Below are 18,942 nucleotides of genomic sequence, written 5' to 3' on the forward strand. Positions count from 1 at the left end.
TTTTCTTTTTATTATTTTTTAAACAGAGGCACATATCTGTATAAATTAGGCGTAATAATCAGATAAAATGGCAGATGCAAGCAGAAGGATATAAAAGATTGTTCAAGGTACCCTCCCTCCGCACCCTGGAGATATGTCTATAACTATTTCTTCTCTACATGGGAGATAGTCCCAAACTGTTCAGTCTGCATATGGGGGCAAAGGCTTATCCTTGCACAGTTTTTACATCCAGTTTAGCAATTAATGGCTTATTTAAAATCAAGATCTAGAATGCTGGACATTTAAAAGGAAGCAACAGAAGCTTCTGAACTTCATTATCAATTACTAAAATGTTAAAGGTAAATTATTTCCAACTAAAAAGAGGCACTGACATAGATGAATACACACTGTCTGAAACCCTAGAATAAAGACAATACTGACCTGAGGGGAAGATTTTGCAGTGGAATTTCCTAAGCCAAGTTTTCCATAGTCCCCATCTCCAAAAGCCCACACCATAGAGCCATCCGCTGATACTGCCAAAGTGTGGTTTAAGCCGCATGCTACCTGAAGAAAGAACAGGGTATTCAGTCAGGCAAAATCAGAGCACCTAAACCTAAACCTGTTTCTGGGATTCTTTTTTCCCATTTCAGTGAAAAACTTGGCTACATATATTTTCATTTTAATTTCAAGGGCCTTCTGCATATGTTAACAAAATGTGCCAATAAGAAAAAATCGCTAATGTCCACGAATGAAAAAATAACTTTTTTCTTTGACATGAAATCCTTCAAATATCTGTGGCTAACTTAGACTCAGAGGGCATAAAACAGGAAAGGTATGCAATGAGTCAAAAAATACATCAGAGACAGCCTAAGGAATGATACAGAAAATGATAAAAACATCTCCTCGTTAAGAGGTGATCTCAATGTATACAGGATAAGTACTACTTCAGAGCAGCAGTACCAATGATGCCGCAATTCAGACATCTACTTCCAGACTACCAGACAGCAGTCACAAAAATCTGTATGGTTCCAAGGTTTTAAATATTTGCATCCTGAATTAATGCTTTCATTTGTCAAATATAACTTGCAATAGGAATTTTCATATTGGAAAAAAAATCACAAAAAATGATCAAGTAGGCCAAGCAAAATGTACATGAGCTTAAGCACAACAGATGATTCTAGTCTTCTTTAAAGGACAGTGTCTCAGTATAATAGAGGAAAAAGAAACTATGAGCAGATGGAACATATTATTGATTTATTCCATGCCTGTCCAATCTGATATCCCTCCAGTGCAGTCACTCTTTCTGGAAGTTTTTTGTTAGAGGTGTTTCCAAGACCCAGACGACCGTAGTCACCATTGCCAAAAGTAAACAGCTTGCCATCTGAAGTTACCACTGCTGAGTGCTTGAAGCCACAAGACATCTACAGACAGAACCAAGGAGAAGAAAAAAATTTAAGAAGAGGGTATACCAAGAAAGAACAAAATCAGTCATTTTTGGTCATTAATATGGTAATAAACTTCACTGACAACTCAGCACCTTCAAGACCAGTATGTCCTACCTGCCCAAGTGGCTCTCCTGCTTCCCCAAGCCTGACGTTCTTCCTCATCATCCTCAGGAAGACCAGGCTAACCAGCCTACCTTAGAAGAACTGCTGCTATGCTTTAGCTGTGTACAGATGACCTAAACCACATGTGATAGAAAATGGGGAAATCCTCTGTGATCTCTCCGGTGCTATGCAATTTTATAATTATCATCCGAGATCACTAGTCAATTTTCCAGAATATGGACATGAACTCAACACTTGTAACAATAATGATAAATGTTAAGCTCTGCATTCAACCTATCACTGTAGCAAGGACTACATAGCAGGAGCTAAAGCCTACTGTTTTTCTTCCAAGCACCTGAAGTACCCCAGCTTGGGCCAACCAGCTAGCTCAGGAAAAGGGAGTCTGTCTTATTACCAAAGTCCATTCAAACTTCTAATAAATTCAAGGATGAACAGCCAAAAAACAGTGGATCTCTTGTAATGACTCATAATATATTTTTACTATTATTTCCCATTCCCTAAACTTGAGAACACTATTCAACAACTAGTATGTTTATCTTCAAAGGCAAACTGATCCACATCCTGTCTGACCTGCACCACTTCTTCTCCTTGTAAGGCCTCAATCTGCCTGGGGCGCCGCTGTCTGTCGCTGTTCCCATGGCCAAGTTTGCCATAATCACCATCTCCCCAGCTAAAGACCTCTCCACTTTCAGTCAGGGCCATTGAGTGCCCATCAGAACCACAAGAAGTCACCAGCTGGGTCACCACAAATCCTGGAACAGAGCAGAAAACCAACAAGCATCACTGGATGGTGAAACTCTTCACTTGCAGCTGCTACAGAATACTCTTAGCATGGAAAAACGTCAAAACTGTACTACATAAAGAAAAACAGTGTCTTTAATTTTAAAGCAAATTTGAAGCCATAACCTAGTAAACTGGGAGCGGTCACATAAAATGATAATGAGGAAGAAAAGGAGGGTTGACGGGAACAGTTTTAGTCATCAAGGCCTATATTCCAGCCACTCCTAGAAATGCTTTACCTGGAATGTCTCCTTTTTTACTTTCACATAGAACATATGAGGCAGATATTATCATCACCAATTTACAACTGGGTTAACTGAGTCACACAGAAGTCTAGTCTAGCTTGTGTAAGGTCCTAGAGGCTGGATGCAGTAGTTCTAGATAGGAACCCTGCAATCCCATCCCCAATGCTGTGCTCTGGGAGGAAGAGATCGCAAGAGAACTCAGAACTATTTCAGAATTGGTTCTAAACACATCATTACTTGTATGCTTTTACTTTAAAAACCCCTCTTTGCTTTCTTTGTAGGCTTTGGAGTCACTAAAGTTGACGTAAGAAACCAGCCAGGAGCTCCTGCAGTGGATTCTCTAGATGTAGTCTTTTTCCCAGTCAGAGAACGCTGGCTGAGATGCCCTATAAAGTCTTTAGTACATCTGCGGATTTCCATATAAATTGGTTTTTACTTTTTAGGAAACACATGCATGATTATTACTGCTATTAATGGTTGCCTAATTTACAGTTCTGCAATTTTAAAGAATTTGTTTAAAAATTTCAGTAGGTCTTAAAATAGTTATTTATAACACTGAATTCTAGCATTGCCATGATAAATAGCTTGCAAAATAACATAGCTTAAAATATGGAAATCAGGCTGTATATCCTAAATGAGAATCTAAAGAAGTGAAAACCCTCTATGACTTAACCTAGCAAAGGTTTGAGATGAGTTCCAACAAAAGTTAACATTCCTATACTTAGGCCATAGTTTCTGATCAGCTTTTAACTGAGGATAATTTTACCTTGTAGGGCTGAAATAACTGTCAGCACATGAAGGTCATCTGAATTTCCTTGTCCCAATCTGCCATAACTTCCTTCCCCACAAGCCAACACTGTGCCATTGGCCTGGATGACAAAGGTACAATTCTGACCACATATCACCTGGTATAAAAACACACAAACAAATGATCTTTTATCATATAGCTTTACCACTTAAAATGATTCTATGCATACCTAGGATACCTTTAATTCTTCTATCCTCTCACTAAAGAGGATGGGTTGATATTAAGTATGGGGTTCCTACAAGCTCTTGATTACTATAAAACTGCTTAACAAAGATATATGAGGTGCACTGAACTATTTAAAATCTTTTAGAACTGTCTTATCTACAGGGATTTCAGCCTATCGTGCAGTTTATCTATTTATTTTGAAGACGTTCAGAGAAAGAAAGAAGGAGAGAATATGGAGCGAACTCTTCACTGAGTGTGGAGTCCAACATAGGGCTCAATGTTACAACCCTGAGACCATGACCAGAGCTGAAATATAGAGTTGGACACTTAAGTGCCCCACCCAGGTGTCGCAATTGTGCAGAGTTTATTTACTTAATTATTTTTTAAAGATTATTTTTGAGAGAGAGAACAGGGGGAGTGGCAGGCAGAAGAAGAAGTAGGGAGCCCGATGCAGAACTCAAACCCAGGACCCTGGGACCCTGGTCTGAGCCAAAGGCAGACGTTTAACTGACTGAACTACCCAGGCATCCCACAGAGTTTAAATAATAACATTAAAAACAAAACAAAAAAAGGAGGAAAGAGTGAGGAGAAATATTGAAGACTGGCTAGAAATCCATCAAGAAGCAGAAAGCTGAGGGGATATACATAAGAAAGAGTAGTGTACCCTGGAACTTACTAAGGCAGAGAAGAATGGAAGAGAAAGCAGTGGCCTGAGAAAGGGTTTGGAAATTCGCTACCAGGATTATTAGAAGAGGAGAGGGGAGTCAATGAAATCTAGCTAAAGATTCCTGTAAGCTAATAACCACAAAACAGAATCAATAATTAGGAGTGTGTTAACTTCTATAAATATGTACTAGGCAGTCCTAATCATGATGTTAATCTATTACACTTGAAAGCAAGAAAAATTTAAAAACTTATTAACAAAATTTAAGGCTGATAAAAACCCTAGAAGCTTTTATTTAGAAGGTATACACCCCGACTTTGTTTAGTTATTCCCCACAACAGATTACACAATGGATACACATAACCTGACAACAAGGAAATCAGAATTGTTAGAGTACTCAAGTTTCTTCCTCACTTCTTTACCCTGTTAGTTACCTGTTGGGCCTGTGAGAATGAGGGAGCTGCTGCAGGGACCATTACATTTCTTCCCGCTTCTGCCAACTGTCCATGCCTGCCAGCACCCCACAGGTAGACATCACATTTACCTCCCAGATGCCAGTCCTAGAAAACCGTATTTATCTCAAAATTAGATTCAACCATTCATTCAAACAAACATGAGCTAGCCTCTAAGAGACACCAGGTTACAAACAAGCATTTAGTATCAGAAGATTTAATGAAAACTACCATATATATAGTTATCTTCACTGACCTCAGGTCTGGAAGTTGCCCAAGACATAATTTGTTCATCCATGCCATTAATCCATTTACTGTTATCCTGCAAGACACAACAAACATCAGGATGAATCTTGGTTATCAAGATCTTTTTTTTTTTTTTTAATTTTTAAAGATTTTATTTATTTATTTGACAGAGAGAGAGATCACAAGGAGGCAGAGAGGCAGGCAGAGAGAGAGGGGGAAGCAGGTTCCCTGCCAAGCAGAGAGCCCGATGCGGGGGTCAATCCCAGCACCCTGAGACCAGGACCTGAGTCGAAGGCAGAGGCTTAACCCACTGAGCCACCCAGGCGCCCCGAGACATACCTGTTTTTTTAGGGGAAAAAAAAATAGCCCCTCCAACATGGGGTCTGAACTCAAGACCCTGAGATTAAGACCTGAGCTGAGATCAAAAGCTGGGTATTTAATGGACCAAGTTACCCACTGCTCCAAGATTTATGTTATTAATTAACAACTAAGTCTTCTTTCCATAAAGGAACCTAGTAAATCCTATAAGAAAATTTTATAATACTAAAAGAAATTAAGAGCAGTTTTATAATCATGCCAATTGACTATGCATTAATAATATTTCCCTTTATCATAAATACTTTATGATCAACTATCACTATCACTATCACATTGATGATTCAAAATTAACCATTTAGATTTTCTGAGCACCAAAAGGTACAAGGTCATGTGCAGGAGCAACCATCCCCATGAACTCACTACATATCAATAGGCAGGTCACTTCATCTTTCTAGGCTTCAATTTCCTCATCTAGAAAATGACAGATTTGGAGCAAATAGGCTCAGAAGGACACAGCTATTTATTTTTTAAGATTTTATTTATTTATTTAAGAAAGAGAGTACATGAGAGAGGGCAAAGAAGGGGTGGGCAGGGGGAGAGGGAGAAGCAGACTCCTCATTGAGCAGGGAGTCCGATGCGGGGCTCGATTCCAGGACCCCAAGACCATGACCCAGAGTCAAACACAGACATTTAACTGACTAAGCCACGCAGGTGCCCCAGAAGGACACTTCTTAATTAAAATTGTTATTCGCCAGGGTCGGGCTCCCTGCTCAGCAAGAAGGCTGCTTCTCCCTCTCCTCCCTGCTCGTGCTCCCTCTATCTCTGTTTCTCTCTCTCTCAAATAAATAAAACCTTCAAAAAATAAATAAAACCTAAAAAATTTTTTTAAATAAAACTATATTTTATAACTAATTTCCCTCAATTCATATTTGTTTTGTATCTGTATCTTTGCATTCAAATGTTTGTATATGTAAATCTTAACTAAATAGGTTGTTAGATCAAGCACTGGCCTGCTCCGTCTACACAGGCATCTCATCTACATCACATTTTCCCAAACACAATCAAAGAAATGACAACTGGAATGCTCTTCTATATTCTCATTTTATGGTGAGAAAACATGATCAAAGTGTCAAATAATTTAGAATCTGTATGTGAAATAAACCTTCCAGATGACCCAGGAAAAGATGTCAAAATATGTATAAGTCAGGTACCAAACAAGGAACATATGGACAAAAGGGAAGAAAATACGGGACTATGTCACGGAAAGCCAACAAGTTTACAGGAGCTCCACAGTTCTCGTATAAACAATTTTAGTCACCATAGGGAGCTGCCATAAGACTGAAAGTGGCTGACTACCTGAAAGCAAAATACATTAAGTTTATCTAAGGGCAGGCTTCTAGCTATCCAAGCTTTGAAATACTCACTGAAGGTCTGCTACTTGCTAAACACCCAAGATATAATCTCAGCTGCAGACAGCAGCAGCTCCTATCATGGCTTACCATTAGGAAGAGAAGTTCATCCTCTGGAACAGGCTCTAGATCAGGAACAGTAAAAGATTCTGGAAACTGTGCTCCATTGGTCAGGGCTTCAGCAGCCTTTATGGTGGTTGAGAAACATTCTAACCAGGCCCACTCGTTTGGATTCCAGGATGCTGGGTCGGGGAGGCAGCTCTGGTGGTGTGGTGGCACTGGAGGGTTACATAACAGCTGATCCAGATGCAGCCCCACAGCGAGAGAAGCCAGACATTGCATGTAAGGGCTATGAACAAGCTGATCACCACAAACCACATGAGGCTAAGAGGAAATACAAGAAGGTCAAATTGAAGAGCCTGTACCAAATAGTATAAATTAACCTACTGTATTCTGAAAACCTGTAACTGTATTTTTTAAGTTTACTCTTTTTTTACACCTGAAACTATTATTATTCTGTATGTTCACTAAATGGATTTTAAAAAACAAACAAAAATTATTTTTTTTAATGATTTTTACTTTGAAATAATTTTAAATATACAGGGAGTTATAGAGATAGTACAGAGAATTCTTGTAAATCCTTCATAACATCTTATATAACCAAGAAATTAATATTGGCAACAACACCAACTAAACCACAGAACTTTATTTGGTTTTCCCACTAGTGCCCTTTTTCTGCTCCAGGATCCAATCCAGGACATCACATGCATTTAGCAGTATATTTTCACTATAGTTTTTCATGTATAATAATAATAATAAGCAGCAGCAGCAGCAGAAAGTAACTAAACCACAATGACCTGTTCCCTTCTCACATTTCCTCCTTTACAAGAGAATCCCTCCCTGTCGCAGAGCCACTCCATGAGATGTTAAGTGATTCAGAAAAAAAACCTGGGCAAATGCATCCGTAAAGTTAACCAGATGGAGTAACAGCTAATTGTATTAATGTACCTTGGCCAAACATGAAGAAAAAAAAAAAAAAAAACCAAAGAGCTCTGCCTAGGGGCAGCACTAGTGAGCGCTAGAAGACTTGACTACACAGTACCACAGCCTGGGGTACAGGTCCAAATTCCCTTATTCCGTATTCTAGTACGGAAGGACCCTACTCAGTTCAGCCTTAGCTCTTCCACTAGACTTTCCACACGGATTCACCTGAAACAAAGAATGTTCACTCTGACACCCATATCCACCGCCGCACCTCCCAACTTCAGGATGGCAAAACCACACAAAAATAGATTCATGGGTCAGAAAAGGGAAGATGATACTCCACAGCACATGTACTGTAAGAAGTTCTGGAGTGAATAAGTAATCTGAGCAACAAATTATGCAAACACTATACAAATTTGAGGATTATTTTAAAATTTTACTCCCACTAATATAAAGTAAAAGCAGGCTGAGGATTACTGAACAACCATTTTATTTATTTATTTATTTATTTATTTATTTTTAAAAGATTTTATTTATTTATTTGTCAGAGAGAGAGAAAGACAGCACAAGCAGGGAGAGTGGTAGGCAGAGGCAAAGAGAGAGGCAGGCTCCTTGCTGAGCAGGAAGCCTGATGTGGGGCTCAATCCCTAGGATCCTGGGATCATGACCTGAGCCAAAGGCAGTGGCTTAACCAACTGAGCTGCCCTGAACAACCATTTTAGACATGATTTAAGTTTATTTGATTCTGCCAAATAGCACCACTCATTTTTTCTCAGACTTTATGCTCTTGAGGAATAAATTCAAAGCTGCAATTCAAATTCCGGAGCAGCAGTCCCCTATAGCTCTGCAGCAGTGAATGTCCTCAGTTACCTTTTCATAGGCATACTGCTCCTGAAGCATCACAGGTAGCCGCTCCAGAAACGCTCTCATGCAGGGAGCCATGTTTAATCCCAGAACACCTTGCTGTTTCAGTGCTGTCCTACAGGTTGCTAAAACATGATTGGCAGCAGCCCACTCTGATGTACAATTCACGACCAAAACATCCTAGTGGAAAATGAATCATGCCACATGATACATTTGTTTAAGTAAAAGATAACAGAGAGAATTCTATTACCATTCATTTCTGAAATTCCTTCTGGTTATTGCACTGAACACTTTTGTTTTTTGGACATTTTATGCTGTACCTTTAATACCTATTACCTTCAAAACAGCTTAAATTTTGTCTACATAAAAACAAGTAAGAAGTAACCGTGAAATTTGTGAGCTACCTTGCATTTTGCATGTCTCCTTAAAGAGACATGTGAATTCATTACTATTTCACAGGACTTGGAGGACAAGGTATCTAGGATATTTCAAAAGCCTGACAAGACACAGGGCAGCAGAGGAAGGAGTGCTCTGCCTGCTGAGGGACACATCTGCAAGAGAAGCAGCACTGCTCTGACTAGCAGCCTACCACTGCCCTGGCTCTTATTCTATATTCTACTTCTAGGAGGACTGTTCATGCAGGTTTATTGCTCAATTTCAAAATCTTTTAACTAACAAAATGTAAATTAAAGTAGCACACTGGCTACTTCATTAAGGGTATGAAGAGCAAGACTGCAGGAGATAATGTCATGTCAGAATTAACTTCACAGTAGGGGCTAGTATTGTTTTCTTTTTCATTTTGTTTTGTTTTGTTTTACTAGAATATTACATTTCAAAGCCAAGAAACATTCTGTATACTTGAGTTAAATGTCTTTGGTCCGTTTTAGAAAAAATTCTTTTGAGACAGTTTAGTGCTATCTCAAATCATGGCAGGAAGTAAAAATCCACTTTATAACATCCAGTGGAAAATAAGTTATTCAATAATTAAACATTTTCACCAAAGTCTAGGGTATAGTAGGAAGAGTACTAGATTATAATCAGGAGGCCTGGGTTCTAGTTTTCCTTCTGTCACTAAATAGTTATATTATCCTGGGCAGGTAATAATCTTTCTGGATATCGATTTTCTCCTCTTCTACATAAAGTGGGCTGCTTAGACTACAATTCCAGGGTACCTTATAGAAGTACCCTAGAATTTAGTGTAACTGTGTAGAAAATTACCTTTGATCTATTTGAGCAAGCAGCTACCCCGACATCTGGAATCCATACTGTGGTCTGAATAGCTCCAGAGCCTATCACAACAGTTTGTAAGACAGAGCCATCCTAAAATGAGATGTATTTGTATCAGTACATATCACTTAAACTTAGTCTTTATTTAGTTATTTTTTAAAGATTTATTTTGAGAGCAAGAGAGCATGTGCACAAGAGTGAGTTGGGGTGATGGGTAGAGGCATGAGCAGGCGGAGAAGGAAAGGGAAAGAATCCCAATCAGACTCCCCACTGAGCAGAGAGCCCAGCTCAGGGCTCAATCTCACAACCCCAAGATCATGACCTGAGTCAAAAGTCGGACGCTTAACACACTGAGCCACCCAGGCACCCCGTCCTTATTTACATTTTAAATTTATACTTCACATTCACAAAACATATTCTAAAATCTACACCGGCTAAATTTAGCAAAGTCCAATTACATAGCTACTATCCAATTTTCCCGGGTCTTTTCTAGATGACTTTGAAACTCTATCAGTAAGAAAAATTAAGGGATGGAGAATTTTGAAAACAGTTTCTTCAGTATTGAGATATTAGTACACAAAATACTATTTTGTTGATTAGTTGAGTTAAATTTTATCAAATGTAAGTTAATGTATAAACATTTCTTAAGAAAAAAATAACATCTATATTCTTACCCTTAAAGACCAAATATTCATGAGGCCACCTAGTCCACCAGACACGAGGGCCAACCCATCGGAACTAAAGGCAACAGTCCGGACAGGAGTGATGTGTCCCCGCAGCTGATAAACACACTTGACTCCGGTTGATTTCCTATATCCATCCTGCAATTCATTTTTATTTTTAATACATATTGAAATTAAAACAAATTTAAAGATTCAAGATTTAGAATTCATTCTTAAAAATTCTGTATTTTTTAATTTAGCATAAAATTGCGGAGGAGGAAAGGATAACTCTCTTCTAAGGTTTAGCTTGAGAAAATAAAATATCAACCTGGTTCTCCTTTGCTCCTTTGAGGCTGAGTTTCATCTTTTTTTGAATACTTTCAAGTGAATTTCCTATTCTTCAAACTGGCAAAAATTACATTTCTAGGTTTTAATTATTCCTCAGAGATAGAAAAATTCTAACTTCTGCTTTTTTTTTTTTCCCAGATTTTATTTATTTGACAGACAGAGATCACAAGCAGGCAGAGAGAGAGAGGGAGAAGCAGGCTGCCCGCTGAGCAGAGAGCCCAATGTGGGGCTCGATCCCAGGACACTGAGATCGTGACCTGAGCTGAAGGCAGAGGCTTAACCCACTGAGCCACCCAGGTGCCCCTAACCTCACTTTTTAATGAATGTTTTAATTTTTAAATTTAGCTTTATGTAATTTTCATTTTTAGCTCCTAAAATTCATGAACTGCACATGTTGGTTCTCTATTAACCAGGTACTTCTTTTTGTTGGCCTATGACTATCTGCTACATGGTGTCTATTTTCATGCTTGCTGTGCAGGTGTTGGAAGTGAGACAGGTAAGGCCTGTGCAAAGGGCTATTCTCTAGCACAAACAGCAAATCAGATTTATCTCTAGTGCCTCCACCTCCACTTATGTGATATTTCCCTTCCATTAGTGAGCTACTTCCTTCTCCCTCTTAACCCCTTTCTCCCTCACTTAAGCTTCCTTTTCCTTCTAGTTATGATGCAGTATAATACCAGATATACTTATTTACCCAAAGATGACATAAGGCATATTTCTTCCAGGGGTATTTGCATCAGGAGCAAAGGACAAAGCAACAGAGGGTGCAAACTGTTAGCTCAGGGAGGCCATTTGACTGGTGTTTTAAAGAATTTTAAATCAAGTGCCCATTGAGAGATTTTTTACTTAAATCACTGGATTTTTTTACTTCTACCAGAAAAAAAATGAGACAGTCTGGTAACAATGGTCTCATTTCTGGAGGGTGACAATCAAGTCTGTGGCAGCTGTATCCTTTATAGGAAGCAAGCATGCTTCTAGGTTTTCTGTTTGTTTTTAATCTCTCCACACCTCCGACTCCCAGCTTCTAGATGGCTCAGTAAGCATCTATCTGAATGTGTAACCTCTGTTTAAGGGAAAGGAGTTATTCTTCATAGGTGGAATTCTGGTATCAGCACAAGGTACTCTGGTTGGATAGGGGTGCTCCTGCAGTGCTATTTAACTGTACTGAAGACTAAACATGGGACTTCTCTATCTGTAGTGTCCAGTATATCTAGTACTATAAGTGATCACCACTCAATATTTCTTGAATATCTCACTTTAACAAGCAAACAGGCTGTACTGACTTCAAAAATTAAAACTAATTCAGAAAACACACAAAGTATCACAATTATTCATGTTTCCCTAATGGATCTTGCCCTTTTGGATACTAAGTATTGAGTATGTCAGTAGTCAATGGAGGACTACTTTGATAACATATAGCATCTATGCTTTCAAATGAGGGTTTCAAGTGCACCAGAACATTTACCTGGCAACTGGACTCCTGGTCCCACCATCCTTCTGAACTAGTCACACTTGTCTGTGTAATATCTTGTGGAATACGCCAAACACATACTAAGCCACTCTGACAGCCACTTAAAAAAAAAAAAAAAATCACAAAAATAAATTTAAGAAATTAAAAAATTTTTAAAATCACAAAAAAAACCCATGTCAATATGCAGAAGTAAACATATTTTCAAACAACAATTAAGACCTGACAAAACTACTACAATATTATTTTTTAAATTATTTATAATACATATGCTCTAATCCTTTTACAAGAAATACCAACAGAATCGATATTCTAGCAACATCACACCCCGTTAAGGAGATAGCATAACAAGGTCCACACTGGAAAACTGTTCTTCATTTGTCCAAGATGATCTTACAGTATTACATATTAGAAGAGTAGTAACAGGCAATAAGCCATTTAAGACTACCAAGAAGCCACATTTAATGCAAGGAACAGTCTATACTAATATAAAAATTAAGATACACACACACACACACACACACACACATACACAAATTACAACATACGTAGCCATCAGTAAATGCAATTTGGATCCTTTCCCTGGGAGGCTGCACCAAGCAATGCCATTTACAATAGATGGATGGCAGAGTGAATGTAGACAACGCCAGCATCCTGAAATAGGCCCCCAGAGTTTCACATTTTCTTCTTTGGCACATGTCATAAGAATATGACCTGTTGGGTCCCACTTCATACTAACAAGAGTATCCTTAAAATGGTAAGAAGAGAAAAAAAAAATCATGGTAATGCTTCCTTCACAAATACTTTTAAACTCAGTAATTTATGACCAACCCATAGCTCCATTACTCAATTATTTTGAAATCAACATTTTATGCAAATAAGATACTGTCGTGTCATTCCCAATCACTAGACTAACTCACCCTGCAGTATAGTCTGCATTATATATATTAGCTGCAGCCAAAGTTCAGTAAATGTTAGCTGAATTATGAAATTCTGATTCAGAAGGAATATTCATCTTTCATTAGCATTTTAACAGGTACTTTTATTGACTTGTAATCATTAAAATATGAAAAGAAACTTAAAAAGAGGCACCCTTCATAACAAAATAGTGAATATTATGAGAATCTAAGACATATTGTGTGTTTATACGATTGTCATCATTGTGTTCTGACACTTATTTCTACCCCCTTCATACCTTCCAACTCGTGGCTTCATCCACTAATGCTACTTGCCTAAATAGCCTTGAAGCATTAGAACCAGCAGCCTCTTTTTAAGTAAAGGAATCATTCTTCATAGATAGAATTTCTAGCACCTGAGGGGGTGTTCCTATTTCACTGTTTTGGTTTTACTTTTCTTGGCTTGATGGCTTTCTTACAGACTCTTCCATGCATATACATGGTCCAAAGACTTTGTTAACAATAGAGTATCAAATAATGTAAACGGTTTTTAAAAAACTAGTATCAAGCAATACTATATAATAAAAAACAAGAAAAAGTAACCATCTGGTAAAGATGCTTTACCTTATGTGCATCAATTAGAACAATGCCTCCTTTCTCAAGTGGTTCCTTTGTTCCCAGTAACAACTTTCCATCAAAATACCCCACTGCAAATGGTCTATCTTCACTGAACCAAGCAATGCAAGTTACAGACACTAACATGATAAAAACAAAAATTAAAAAAAAAAGTAAGTGACTCCTTTGTCATTGACTAACTTAAGACAGATTTTGCAACAAATGTATGCTACCGCAATCACCGCAGTAAGTTTCCAAATCTTTAATGTATTAGACATTGTTATTAGGCTAAGAGCATGGATTCTGTGTAACCTATTTTAAAAGTCTTATTTATTTCTTTTAAAAGATTTTATTTATTTATTGAGAGCACGAGCACATGCACAATCAGGGGGAGCAGCAGGCAGAGGGTGAGGGAGAAGCAGACTCCCCGCTGGGCAGGAAGCCGAATGTGGGGCTCAATCCCAGGACCCTGGAGATCATGACCTGAGCCAAAGGCAGACAGTTAAACAACTGAGCCACCAAGGTGCCCCAAAAGTGTTATTTGTAAGTGATAAGGACGACCCTCATTTTTAATCTTTCATTTTTTTCCAGGTGATTATTGAAAAATAAAATTTCCTTGCTGATTCCAAGTTAATGTACTGGCTTCTTTCCTTTTGGACCAGAATTTACCATGAAACTGAGAAATGAAATAACCCAAATCATAGGAAAAAAAAATTACCTGTCCCTTCTTTTGGTTAATATTCCCTACTCAGTGTGTTTCCATATTCTACCATACATGTCCCATTTCTAACAATCTATATTCATATTTACTTCAAGTACATATAACCCTGGAAGGCTATAAGATAGGTTAAAAAATAGGTTACAAAAAAATAGATTAAAAAAAAAAACACATGTTTTTCTGTGGGAACATGAGAACTGAGTAGATGGGAAAAAGACTTATCACTGTTTATCTTTTTAAACTTCAAAATTTTTCAACCCCATGAAAGCATTATCAATTTAAAAAAACTAAAAACAAAACAAAACAAAACAAACCTTGTTATACTCTGCTAAAAGAATACCATGTAACCTGGGACTGTTATCTGTGAAATGCTCCACTCCCCCAAAACAACTATGTAGTAAGATAGGCCTATGCATCCAAAAGGAACTGGGAGAAAATAAATTGAAGTAGACTAACTACTATCTCTTGTCACACCAGAACTTCTCTCCTCCTCCTCCCACTTCCTCAATTTCACATCTACCAATGATTATAATTTTTTGTCTTGGACATTATTAACTTTCAAAGGAGACTTGGAGCCCTACTCTAAGTGTTCAGATACTTACACAAAAGATGAGTGATAATGTAATACTATTAGATCTCATTTTGGCAGAGATATATTACAGGTGTTTGAAGAGAAATATCTTTCAACTTGGTTAACTAATTAAAATGAAATAACAACCAGACAATTTAGAGAAATAGCCAAAAGTAATATTCACTCAGCATTTTTAAAAGCAAGCACCAAAAAAATTAAGTTTTCTTGATTGGGGGAATACATTCTCAGTTAGACAAAAGTCCAGTCATTACCATCCTTTCGATAGCAATGCTCCAATTCTCGACGGTGCATGGTGGATACATCAACAACTTCAATCAGTCCTAGAGATCCATCCATCCGTCCCACCAACAATAATTCTGGAGACTCTCCTGACCAGGCTGTAGCTGGACCCTCCTCTGGCCAAGCCAGGGCAGATACCCAATGAGGCTGAATATCTACCAATCCTTTTCCTCCTAAATAGGGAGAGAATGTTAATAGTTGTTACTTACTTCTCAAAAACAATAATACAAAAATAACTATTACTTAATTCTAATAGTACTCTCAAGGCAGTCTCCCATTTCCTAATAGCCTAAGAATGAAAACAACTACAAGGCAGGATCCTTCATTTATACACTGCATACGATTATCAAATTCATAGGCTTTTCCGTAACCACTAATGGGACAAAAATGACAGTTTTATTAAAGGGGGAGCAAAGGAAAATATTCAGTATAGATGTCAAAAGCTTAAGTTCTTTACTGAAAATCAAACATAAGAAATTTCCCTATAGTTAAGGCTAGCTGTTCCTTCAAATACGTGAAACAGAATAGCCATTCTTTAAATATGCAAAAATAAACAAAAATATGGATAAGCCCAAGATTACAATAACGATTTTTACTTTTCAGAGACATGGTATAAGACATTGACGAGAGTCTGTACTTGTGAAATGGAAAATTTAAATAGAAATATTTCAAGTGATTCAAAAGAATCTATCACTAAAAATTCACAGCTCAAATCCTATTCTGAACACTTGCAGTAGTACATGAAAAGAATTTTTAGTTTATAGCTACCAGATTAGTCGAAACTCTCAGGAAGAGTCAGGAAATGAGCATATCCTCTTTAATTAAGTTTTGAAAAGACTTTATTTATTTGAGAGAGAGCATGATTCCAGGGGAGACAGAGGGAGAGGGAGAAGTAGAAGCAGACACCCTGCTGGGCAGTGAGCTCTGTGAGGCTCCACCCAGGACCCTGGGATCATGACATGAGCCGAAGGCAGATGCTTAACTGAGCCATCAGGTGCCCCATCATCCTCTTTAATTTAAACCATAATATGCATAGATCTACAAAGCTGATGAATAGACTGAGTTGCAAGGTGAGAGGAAGCCACTGTTTGGACTCAGAAAGCTAAAAAAAAAAAAAAGGCTTAAAAAGTATCTTCAGTGTTTTGCTAGTATTGGCGTGACTCTTACCATTAACTTGCCAAATATTCACCATCTTTTCCAAGGCTCCAGCTAGGTATTTGCCACTGATACTCCAGGAAACAGGAGAGAAACTTGGATCACTGGGTGACCCCAGGCTTTCCTCAGCATCTCCTTCTCTAGAATAGAAGAGACATGTATGGAATTCTAATCTTCATCATCCAAAAATATACTAAACCCCCAATCTTAAAAAAAAGATATCATATGGACTAGAAGATTCTTAATTTCAAAAGCCTGGCTAGCAGCATCTGACAATCATATATTCACTAGTGTTTATCACAATGTGAAGAAAGTAGAATTATAAAAGAGTGATGCTTAATCTACTCATTTAATGTAGTGCCTACTTTGTCAACAAAGAGATTCTGATTCTACATGGGTTGTATACCTGGTTATTAATTCAGAGCACACTGGCTCATTTGCCTAATCTCTAGGGGTGTTCCTAGAAAAGAAATACCTATAGCTAGCTATAAAACTATAAAAGCTGTACATTCTGCTACAGAAGAAATATCATTACTTTAATTCCTAAATAATCCTTGAAGAATGATAGAAAATTAGGCCACTGTTTTATAGAATTTAGCATTTATGCTAGCACAATAGACCTTGATTTAATTCTGAGTAAGTCCAGATATTGATAGTTTAAATTTTTATTTTCTTAATTACTGTCCTGGAAATTGAAAAGCACTGCAGATGTAGTAAGATCATTATATAAGAAAAATTGTAAAAAAGTTTAGTGGCAATTTGATTATGTTAACACAATCAAAACGAAGCATGTCAGGATTCTCTTATTTTAAACGTTACACATGAGAGTTGAAGTTGGCACTCACAATCTGTTGAACACGCAGGTTTGTTGCAGTGAATACTGCTTCTTGGTAACATTCCACACCCGGATGGTACCATCATTGCCACTTGTAGCTAAGAGTCCTTTTTTATTACACCAAACACAAGTCATTACCTAGAAAAGTTGAAAAAGTTCAACAGTTTTTTTTATTAAGTTTTTAATTTTAATTCCAGTATAGTTAACATAAAGTGTTACATTAGTTTCCAATGTACAGTGGAGCAATTCAACAATTCTGTAATTACTCAGTGCTCAGCATGGTGAGTGTACTCTTAATTAATCCCCATCACCTATTTCACCCATACCCTATCCACCTCACCTGTAGAACCCTCTGTTCTCTGTAGTTAAGAGTCTGTTTTTTGGCCTCATTTTTATTCCTTTATTCATTTGTTTTGTTTCTTAAACTCCACATAGGAGAGAAATCAAGGTATCTGTCTTTCTCTAATTTATTTTGCTTAGCCTTATACTCTCTAGCTCCATCCATATGGTTGCAAATGGCAAGATTTCATTCAGAAAAAGTTCAACAATTCTAAATAAGTTTTGATTCAAATGATTAGCAAATTAAAAAAAATCTACAGGGAAACTGTAAAAGAAAAACATTCATGTTCTAATGTAATATACATGGTCTCACTCTATTCTAACTGGCTTGCAAACACAATCTATTTTTATGGTTTTAAAGTACTTTGCTCAAACTCATTTGAGTTATTGGAGATAGTACTAGAATCTTTACTAAAAATGTTTATTTAATTTAATAAAGTAGAAATATTTCAATATATTTATATGTTCTACAAAATAAACAGTACAGACTAAGAAGTGATTTTTAAATTGGCAAATCATGGAGATCAGTCTTCATTTCCTAAACCACCCTTGTCAATCCTCTGGAGTCCAGTGAGTTAGATTAAAACAATGAGGACAACTTCTCTTCCTTTTGCATGGACAAGCCCTCATCTTTTGTGAGGCAATTCCCTTGGTTTTCTTCTCATCCCCCAACTGATTATTCTATTTGCATACTATTATGTCAACCCAACATACAGAGACAGGAGAGCTTGTAACTCCAAGACAAATATTGGTAATTTTGTGTGTGAGAGAGAAAGAGAGAGAGAAAGAGAGAGAGAGAGGCCAAGATCTGAACTTTGAGCTCTTTGAGAAGGAAAGAAACTTTTATCTTACATAGGTGATTAACACACGTAAGGCTCAAAATACATACTCTGTTCTGATGAGCCTCCAACTTGATAAAGGAGCATTTTCTGAGATCTCCTCCCATATCGGCGAGTGTTTGGGGAGTAGTTTGGTTGTCGCGGTCATGCGCAGCAAGAGTGCGCACAAGCTGCTGAGCAGCCCATTGCCTATGCTGTGAGGACAGCCTGGAGGAGAGGCAGCAGGCTGCCAGGGCATTAGCCAGCTCCAGAGGGCCTACAGCAGAAGGATCATAGGAAGGATGGGCATACAATTGGGCAGTTAAACCTGCTTAAACAAAACAATGAAATGATGCCCAGGTAAGAGCTGGTGGTGGTGAACAAAAAAAATGGGTTAACCCATATCTTTAAAGAATTAGCACTTTTGCAAGCAATCATTTTACTAAGATATGCATACAAGGTATAAAGCATTTATCTCATACCACATTCTATAATAAATCTGATTCAT

General features: G+C 37.6%; 1 protein-coding gene across 11 annotated transcripts in view; it reads right to left on the reverse strand.

The window, feature by feature from the left end:
• HERC1 (HECT and RLD domain containing E3 ubiquitin protein ligase family member 1) overlaps window positions 1–18,942 on the reverse strand; it is a 184,473-nt gene that overhangs the window by 17,988 nt on the left and 147,543 nt on the right. For 9 of the 11 annotated variants that reach the window (XM_046007752.1, XM_046007761.1, XM_046007756.1 and 6 more), the window contains 17 exons: window positions 18,506–18,762; window positions 17,288–17,415; window positions 16,455–16,582; window positions 15,260–15,460; window positions 13,708–13,838; window positions 12,736–12,935; window positions 12,185–12,290; window positions 10,384–10,530; window positions 9,701–9,802; window positions 8,489–8,662; window positions 6,725–7,018; window positions 4,918–4,983; window positions 4,644–4,769; window positions 3,339–3,477; window positions 2,118–2,299; window positions 1,245–1,400; window positions 421–543 (listed from right to left, as the gene is read on the reverse strand). In XM_046007752.1, the coding sequence (XP_045863708.1) occupies window positions 421–543; window positions 1,245–1,400; window positions 2,118–2,299; window positions 3,339–3,477; window positions 4,644–4,769; window positions 4,918–4,983; window positions 6,725–7,018; window positions 8,489–8,662; window positions 9,701–9,802; window positions 10,384–10,530; window positions 12,185–12,290; window positions 12,736–12,935; window positions 13,708–13,838; window positions 15,260–15,460; window positions 16,455–16,582; window positions 17,288–17,415; window positions 18,506–18,762 (2,660 nt within the window). The remainder of the gene's footprint in view (window positions 1–420; window positions 544–1,244; window positions 1,401–2,117; window positions 2,300–3,338; window positions 3,478–4,643; window positions 4,770–4,917; window positions 4,984–6,724; window positions 7,019–8,488; window positions 8,663–9,700; window positions 9,803–10,383; window positions 10,531–12,184; window positions 12,291–12,735; window positions 12,936–13,707; window positions 13,839–15,259; window positions 15,461–16,454; window positions 16,583–17,287; window positions 17,416–18,505; window positions 18,763–18,942) is intronic. The other 2 variants (XM_046007762.1, XM_046007760.1) reach the window with 1 other exon arrangement.

Source organism: Meles meles, chromosome 6, assembly GCF_922984935.1.
Source record: "Meles meles chromosome 6, mMelMel3.1 paternal haplotype, whole genome shotgun sequence".
In the NCBI taxonomy this organism is placed as follows: domain Eukaryota; kingdom Metazoa; phylum Chordata; class Mammalia; order Carnivora; family Mustelidae; genus Meles; species Meles meles.